At 35.2% G+C, this 9621-nt stretch overlaps 1 protein-coding gene across 2 annotated transcripts in view; it reads right to left on the bottom strand.

Moving 5' to 3' along the window:
• Positions 1–9621, bottom strand: part of KLHL13 (kelch like family member 13) — a 228976-nt gene that overhangs the window by 65898 nt on the left and 153457 nt on the right. For both annotated transcript variants that reach the window (XM_025046176.1, XM_006904712.1), the window contains one exon: positions 9326–9467. In XM_025046176.1, coding sequence (XP_024901944.1) covers positions 9326–9467 — 142 coding nt within the window. The remainder of the gene's footprint in view (positions 1–9325; positions 9468–9621) is intronic.

The following is a 9621-nucleotide window of genomic DNA, read 5'->3' as shown; positions in this document are numbered from 1 at the left end:
ATGTTTATTTGATAAGATGGTCCCTAGACTCTGATTAGAATTTCCAGAGAGATAGCCTGTGAACTGAGTTACAATGTATGGTTTAGTCCTGCCTGAAATTTTCTTTCAGCTCAGAATATTAACAAACATAAATATAAATTTGACCATGTTTAGAGGCCAAAGTAGATTTTTATGGTAAATTATCTTGAAATGGCAACATGTGGCGATTCATTGAATACAGAAAGAACTTATAATAATCCTCTTGGTTCTAATACCTTTCCCCCTTCTTGACTCTTTTTTAAAATTTTTTTGTCAAAAATTTTTTTTAACTTTTTAAATTATTTTATATTAGTTTCAGGTGTCCAGTAAAATGGTTAGACATTTATATAATTTTTGAAGTGATCCCCCTCCACAAGCCTTTCTTTTCTTAGTACTCTGCTTTTTTCTCTATTTCATTTTTATGAAGAAAAATTCAATTCTTCTCAGATTTTGCTGTTCTCTTTACTGTCTACCCTAGCCAGTACAACTAAGGTCTGGTAGCTGGCAGAGATGTTAAATAATTCCGTCTCTTTAGATTTTTGTGAAGCGGGAAGATAATTATTCCTTATCATTTATTTTTAATTGCATATACATATGTGTGTGTGCGCACACACACACACACACACACACACACAAAAGCTAAAAGAGTTCATTAACACCAAACTAGTTGGAGGGACTTCTTAGAGAAGAAAGGGAAAAAAGGTCAAAAATATGAAAAATAAAATGGCAATAACTAAATATCTGTCAACGATTACTTTGAATGTGAATGAACTAAATGTTCTAATCGAAAGACGTGGTAGATGAATGGATAAGAAAACAAGATCCTTACATAGGCTACCTATAAGAGACCCACTTCAGATCAAAAGATACATACAGACTGAAAATAAAGGAATGGAAAAATATATTTCATGAAAATTGAAATTAAAAATAAAATCTGGGATAGCAACACTTATATCAGACAATATAGACTTTAAAACAAAGGCATGGCAAGAGACAAAGAAGGGCCCAATAATCCCACTTCTGGATATTTACCTGAAGAAATCCAAAACATTCTTTGAAGGGACATGTACATCCTTATATTCATTGCAGCATCATTTACAATAGCCAAGATATGGAGGCAACCTGGGTGTCCGTCAATGGATGAATTAATAAAGAAGAGGTGGTACATAAATACAATGAAATATTTTGTAGCCATAAAAAAAATAATGAAATCTTGTCATCTGCAGTAACATGGATAGATCTAGAGGGTATTGTGCTGAGTAGACTAAATCACACAGAGAAAGACAAATCCCATATGATTTCACTTATGTATAGAATCTAAAGAACAAAATAAACAAACAAAAGAAAAAGAAGCTCATAGATACAGAGAACATTTTGATGTTTGCCAGATGGGTTGGGGGTTCTGGGGTGGGTGAAAAAGGGGAAGAGATTAAAAAGTACAAACTGGTAGTTACAAAAACAGTCATGGGAATGAAAAGTAGCATAAGGAATATAGTCATCAGTATAACTATGTAATAACTGTGTATGGTGTCAGTTGAGTACTAGATTTATCAGGGTGATCACTTCATAATTTACATAAATGTCAAATTACTATGCTGTACACCTGAAACTAATATAATATTGTATGCCAATTGTAATTTTAAAATAGATGGGTTAAAGGGGTCAAATATGTTGTGACAGAAATCCAACTATGGAAGGTGAAATTTAAAAAAAAATAATAAAAAATAAAAAATAAATATATATATATATTTTTTTAAATAGTGGCATATTCATACAATGGAATATTATTCAGTCATAGAAAGGACAGAAGTACTGATGCAATGTACAACATGGCTGAACCTTTAAAACATGCTAAGCAAAAGAAACCAGTCACAGAAGACTGCACATTGTATAATTTATATGAAATGTTTAGAATAAACAAACTATAGAGACAGCAAGTAGATTAATGATTGCCTAGGATTGGGGGTAAGTGGGGAGTGACTGCTAATGGATACAAGGTTTCTTTTTGAGGGGATGATAATTTCTTCAAGGGATTGTGACAATATTTGCAAAACTATGAGTATATTAAAAACCATTGAGTTGCACACTTTATTTTTTAATTGTATAATTTAAATGGATGAATATATGATATTTAAATTGTATCTCCATAAAGCTGTTATTTTTAATCAATGAAGGTATGAGGAAGGGTATGATTCAATGAATTATAGAATAGAGTAGTAAGAGAAAGATGTTGACGACCTGGGATAATAGAATAAAGTCAAAGGATGGAAGTTTTTCATGAGAAGTAACCACAGCTGGAGTAGTAGGAAAAGAGTGAGGGAAATGAAGTAATTATGGTTTTTTACCAGTTACTACTTTAGCAAACCCTGGTTAATTATCTTTACTTGAGTAAAAGTCATTTGCACTGCTAATTTCCTCATAGATTCTCCTGGGATTTGTTCAATGTTCTAGGAATCCAAGCCTATTTGGAATCAAAATTCTTTCTAGACACTTTCTTTGCTGGCCTAGTTTGTTAAAGCCCATTTAATAGAGTCAACTAATCTGTTAAAGCAGATCAAGTCCACCAGATGAATGCTTTATTTGGCACACCCATCACTTCTGATTAGCTACATTTTCTGTGACACCTTCCCTGTTTGACTCAAATGGAAGAAAAGTAAATGGATATTTATTATGCACTTTATTTTCCTATAAATTGCCAGAATTAATCCTCACATCTTTTACCCATATTATGGATAAGGAAGTTGGCCCAGAGGGGATAATTGACTTTCCCAAAGTCACAGAACTAGCTTGTAAGCAGTAAAACTAGGATTCCAGTTTTGGCCTAAATCTATGTCCTTCCCATTATAGTTAAGCAGTGGGTAATACTGCAGAGTGAGACTTCTCAAAACAGCCTTTCCCCATGGATCTGTTCCCCTGACAGCTACATTTGATGCCTTCAAAGCTGGAGTTTGTGCGATTGCTAATTTTAAAACAATGATAGCATTTAACACATTACACACTTCTCTAGCTTGTTCCCTTGACAACCACATACCTAAGATTAGATACAAAAAAAAAGGTCTCTGTTGGTACTTGTACTTAAAAATTATTTATGAGAACATAATTTTTAATAGACTTTTTTAAAAAGCATACATAGTTTTTCAAAAACGATATAGAGTGGTAGCTCTACACTACCACAGAAAATATTAAAACATTTAAAAATCAGTTTAGGAAAAATCATCTTCACTTAATACAAACTTTCACATCACTGTTCTTACCACCAGCCTGGACGAACAATGGCTGAGCTAAAATGTTACAAAGCTAGGGGTTCTAAGACACAGCTACATTTATTTTGTCAATCATTATTTTTTTTTGTAAAAATAAAAGTATAACTCCAAAACTTCACCTTTATTTTTTAAGTAGAGTAAGTAATAGCTCAGAGGTAGCAAATTAATCCAGAGTAATGGCTGTCATCACTTTAGGGGGTATTTGAGAAGCTGATAAATAACAAGGACCTTCTCCCTGCAAACTACATGATTGCACATACATAATTTTGCATTTGATTTCAGAGGTGAAGAGATTTCTTGACTCCCAAAAGCTTACCCATGTATCCAGCATAAAGAGACCTGACCATGGAGACTAGGTAAAGATTTATTCATGCATCTGTTCATGCTAAGGGAACCACATTTGTCTGTCCTACCCAATAAAGAAAGAAAGCTCAATGCAGGCTTAAAATAATCATAACAGAAATAATAAGAGTAATACAATATCAATATTTTATAGCGTTTTTTCATACAGAAGAAAATAAATTCAGACAAGAAAAAGAATTTACATATTGGTGTAGAATTTTCCACAAGAATACTAGTGAAAAACTTCTTTTAAAATTTTACATTGTTTGTGGAACAACATAAAAAATGTTATCCAATGTGTAAAATGAGTAGAAAAATGGAATATCTTTAGGTCATTATAAGTCATTATTGGGAATTTTCAAATAGCTTCTTAATGACATAGAAAGGGATTGTATTTTCCCTTTTTATATTCAAATATATAAACAGAAGAGAAAAATGAAGACAACCTTGAAAAATAGTAATTTAAGAAATTGCAAGCCCATTATCTGAGCATTTATATTTTACAATTTGGTGAAAACCAGGAGAGCAGACAAATAGTTGGGGAGCCATGAGAAAACATTACAGATGACACTTGTCTTCATTCCAAGAGAATAGAGGTTTTGTCAAAAGCAGACAATCTTAAAAATTAAGATAGATACAGTGAATACAAATGTTGCAAAATAGACAATTAGTTGCTCATAATTACATTGTACAATCCAGTGAGATTGTTTTTTCAATTATAGTTGGTGTACAATAATATATATTAGTTTCAATTGTACAGCATAGTGATTAGAAATCTATATGACTCACAAAGTGGTCACCCCACTATATCAATGACCCCTTTTCCCCCCTTACATATTTTTACAACATTGTTGACTATTTTCCTTATGCTACACTTTATATCTACATGACTATTTTGTATCTATTCATTTGTACTTCTTAATTCCTTTGCCTTTTTTCACTGTCTCCCTCAAATCCCTCCAAACCTTTCTCATATTCTAGTAGCCTTCAAAATATTCTCTGTATCTATGAGTTTGTTTCCTTTTTTGTTGTTGTTGTTTATTTTGTTCTTTAGATTCCACATGTCCGTGAAATCAAATGGTATATGTCTTTCTCTCTCTGACTTACTTCATTCAGCGCAATACCCTCTAGGTTCATTGAGGCAATATCTTTTTCTATCCCCTTCCTTTTAGTCTGTGTGTGTCTTTGAATCTGAAGTGAGTCTCTTATAGGCAGCATATGTAGGGGTCTTGTTTTCTTATCCATTCAGCTTCACAATCTTTTGGCTGGATCACTTATTGTTTCCATTTGAGATATTTGTTGATAGGAATGTAGTTATTATCATTCTTTATCCATATTTTTGATTCATGACTTTTCTTCTTAAAGAAGTCCCTCCAACAATTCCTGTAATACTGGCTTGGTGGTGATGTACTCCTTTAGTTTATTTTTGTCTGAGAAGCTCTTTATCTGTCCTTCGACTCTAAATTATAGCTTTGCTGGATAAAGTATTCTTGGTTGTAGATCCTGGGTTTTCAACACTTTGAATAATTTGGCCAAGCCCTTCTGTCTTACAGTTTCTTTTGAGAAATCAGCTGCCAGTCTTACGAGAGCTCCCTTGTAAGTGACTAATGGCTTTTCTCTTGTTTCTTTTAAAATTCTCTCCTTGTATTTAACCTTTGGCATTTTAATAATGATGTGTGTTGGTGTGGGCCTCTTTGGGCTCCTCTTTCTTGGGACTCTCCAAACTTCTTGGGTTTGTTGTCTATTTCCTTCACCAGGTTAGGGAAGTTTTCCATCATTATTTCTTCAAATAAATATTCAGCTTCTTGTTCTCCCTCTTTAGCTATCCCTATAACATGGATGTTTTTATCCTTAATCGTGTCCCATACACTCACTTTAATAGTGTCCCATATGCTCCTTAAATTATTTTTATAGTCTTGGCATCTTTTTTCTTGCCATTCTGATTGAGTGTCCTTGGCTTTCTCATCCTCTAAATAGGTCATTTGATTCTCTTCTTTATTCGCTTCGTTTATTCCTTTGTTTATTCCATTTAATATACTTCTCATCTCAGATAATGTGTTCTTCATTTCAGACTGGTTCTCTTTTATAATTTCCATTTCATTTTTATGTTTATCTCTTTGCAAAAGTTCTCATTGAATTCATCTACACTTCCCCTAAGTTCATTGAGTATCTTTATAACTAGTGTTTTGAACTCTGCATCTGTTAGATTTCTTGACTCCATTTTTTCCTGGATCTCTGTTCTGTTCTCTCATGGTTTCTGCTTCTTTGTCTTCCCATTTTGGCTGCCTTTCTGTGTCTGTTTCTATGTACTAAGCAAAGCTCCTACGTCTCCTGGTCCTATTAGCACAGTTTTGTTTGGTAGGTGTCCAGTGGCACAGTCCTGAGAGGGGTTCAGCTTCAGACCAAGTTTAGCCCCACCGTGTGCTCCTCTGGGGCCACCTGTTAAGATTCAACAAGCAATCCACAGATGCTGTATTTATAGTTGCCTCAAGAAGCCTCACCAGAAACTGAGATCAGCTGACACCAGTGTCTTGGCGCTGCTCAGCAAGTTGCATCGGACTCACCAAGGACATAACTGGATGTGGCTTGGGTAGGGCCACGAGTTAGGGGAAGCAGAGTTTCAGGGAATCCTCTGGGTCGAGTGACCTCTGTTATCCAGTTCAATGCCATCTCAGCTATGGTGGCATTGTGTCCGTACACTGGGAGGGGGCTGGGTTCAAAAGAGGAGCAATGCATACCACCGGCACTTCTATACAGAGCGAGTCTCCCCTCAGCCCTCACTCCGACAACTCAGTGTTTCCCTGTAAGTCCCTGGTGTCCCCCGAGCAGGTGACCCAGGTCTGGTACCTGGAGCAAGCAGGTCCGTCACCTCAAGGCCCAGTTACAGACACAGCCCCTTTAAGAAGAGTCTGCAGCTGCCGTAGCCTCTGTTCCGCTCAGCTGATGGGAACCAGGCAGGCTCATGTCTTTGCCTCCTCCTACCTCCTCCCAGTGCAGGGTGATTTCTTATTTCTCTCCCTAGTTGTAAGTCTTCTGTTCATCTAGACTCCCAGGAGACTCTGCTTGCTGTTTGCTCCGTGTTTCCGTCTCAACATTGATGTGGTTGCAAGAGAGTAGAACGAAGCTTCTATCATCTATGTCATTTTGCCTCGTACTCAACCATTATTTATTTTTAATTACACAGGTTATACGCAAAAATATTTCCATTGTAAAAAAATTAAACAGTGCATGGTTATACAGAGCGCAAAGTCTTAAGACATCATTCATCAGCCTCCCTAATGTTTTCAGACCTTTTGTTGTATATTTACATTCATGTATATGTATGCATATTGTGTATTTTTGTCTATAAATATATGGGATTATACAATACCTATCACCTTGTTACTTTTTTAACAGCTTTACTGAGATGTAACACACTACACAATTCACCCATTAAAACGGTTCAATTCAGTGGTTTTTAGTATATTTACAGATAATATGCTTAATCATCTCCACAATAATTTTTAGGATATTTTCATTACTTGAAAAAGGAACCCTGTACCCTTTAGCTATCACCTGTGTATCCTTGCATTTTCTCCAGCTGTAAGCAACCACTAGTCTACTTTCTGTCTGTATAGATTTCCCTATTCTGGGCATTTCAAATTAATAGAATCATATAATATGTGGTATTTAGCGACTAACTCCTTAAATGTAGTGTAATATTTTCAAGCTTCATCTATGTTGTAACATGTCTCAGTACTTCATTCCTTTATATAGCTGAATAATATCCCATTGTGTGGCTATACCACATTTGTCCTCTTTATTCATTTAATATATTCTTTCCATTCAATACATATAGATCTATCTCACTCTTTTTAATGATTGTACAGTATTACATAGTCGATGCAACATAATTTATGTAGCCATCTCCCTATGGATGGATATTTACCCTATTTACATTGTTTCCCCATTATAACATTAACTTATCTCTACATGATATAAAGGGAGAAAGGAAGAGGTCATCTCTCTTGGTGGAAGAAGGAACTTGCCTATAGAACAGTGGTTCTAAAAGTATGTTCCCTGGGCCTGCAGCATCACCTGAGAACTTGTTAGAAATGCATATTTCTAGGCCCCACTCCCAGTTTTTGATTCAGAAACTCTGGGGTGGGGCCCAGTACTCATTGTTTTAATAGCTCTCCTCCTTGTGATACAAACTAAAATATGTGGACCACTGATCTAAATCTTTTTCATGCACTGCAGTAGGTTTCATTATTTGGATTAAAGTACATTAAAAAAATTAGTGGGACCACAAAAATTGGCTTTAACACATGACTATGGTCATGGATAGAGAAGAATTATAGTGGAGGAGTATGTGGGTCTCTATTTTTTTTAGAGAGAGTGCTTCAATATAACAAAAAACCTCTTCCTCTCATGCTTTTCCTATCTGTTTGACTCCTCATTTTCTCCTCCCTTGACCTTAAAAAAACAACAATTAAACCATTTACATAGAATTTAGATGCTAGAAGATGTAAAGCTTTTCCTTCCTGACCGTCATATTTCTGTCAATGATACCCACAGGACAATGAACCATAAAACCCAGCTCCCATTAGAAACTGAAACATTGGGAAAATACAATTTCATTGAATCACACAAATGGGAACTAGAAGGGAATTTAGAGATCTCCTTAGTCAAGAGTCATATTTTCGAGATAAGAAAAATGAAACCCAGATAAAGCGCATGACACAGCAAGGTTACACAGCAAGGATAAGCTTCTTCTCTCACTATGCTATATACTATACTGTACTATACTAATGCACTATACACTCTAAACTACTTTACTATAATGATTCTTGACTAGGGATATGCATGAAATTCACCTGGGGAGATTTGTTTGAAAAATATATTTTCTAATCTTACTAAGCAGAGAACATTGATAGAATTTAACTATCTCTAGGAGACATTTATGAGTATCTAGCATCATATTGTTCTCTAATTTAGCAATGCTCACAGAGATCAAGGAGATTCCACAAGTGTCAGAAGTACTTGGACTCATTTCTACACTAAATACCTCAACATTGCAGTTTTTTGTGTTTTTTTTTGGGGTGGGGGGCTTTCTATTGTTTTTCTGCCCTATCCTTTGATGTGAGTTATTAGTTCTTACATCTATTAGCGTGTTTGTATCCAGCAGTCCTCACCCTCACTCCCTCCACTACTAGCACCAATGTGAGTTGAAACACTAAATAAATACAATCTTTAGAATCATGATAAAGGTGATAGTAAAATAGGTTGCAAATGAGGAACTAGAAAATTGAGTGTAGGAATTTTGTGATATTTATGTTAGCTGAGACATAATGGGAAAGTTTACGTTGCCAGATATAACATTCTCTAAGAAACTGGCATAACCACAAGACCTCCTTTACAGACAAATAAAATGAAGAATGAACTCTGGGGAATTTTTTAACATCATGAAAGTACGCAGTTTTCCCTTCAAGTGTTTGTTGTTTTTTTAAATTAATAAACTTTATTTTTTTTAGAGAAGTTTTAGGATCACAGCAAACTTGAGCAGAAAATACAGAAAGTTTCTCTATATTCCTTGTCCCCAAACAAACACAACTTCTCCCACTATCCACGCCACTATCCCAACCACATCCCACACCATAAATAAAAACTCTGGGTGGTTTCTAAAGCCATGTAAATACTACAAAAGGGACAACTTAGATTACCTGTAACACCACAGAACTATGGGTATTGCTGGTAAAGATGCGTGTGGCTCCTGCCTTGGAAGGTTGCAAATGGGATGAGAGGCCCATTTCACTGCTTCCAAGGGACAATTTCATGTGATGATCTTCCTCTTCCACGAGAGATCTGAAAATATTTTGAAATCAGAAGGAAAAGCAAATTAAAAGTTATCATTAATTCACGATAATGAGATTATTTAGAGAAATAATGTCACTAGTGTCAATCATCTGACTGAATATACTGAATTCTCTTTCACTGTATTTTAGGCTCATATCATTCT

The sequence above is a fragment of the Pteropus alecto genome, unplaced genomic scaffold (assembly GCF_000325575.1).
Source record: "Pteropus alecto unplaced genomic scaffold, ASM32557v1 scaffold280, whole genome shotgun sequence".
NCBI classification, from domain to species: Eukaryota; Metazoa; Chordata; class Mammalia; order Chiroptera; family Pteropodidae; genus Pteropus; species Pteropus alecto.
The sequence above is the reverse complement of the archived record's forward strand: the minus strand, read 5'-3'. Positions and strand labels throughout refer to the sequence as shown.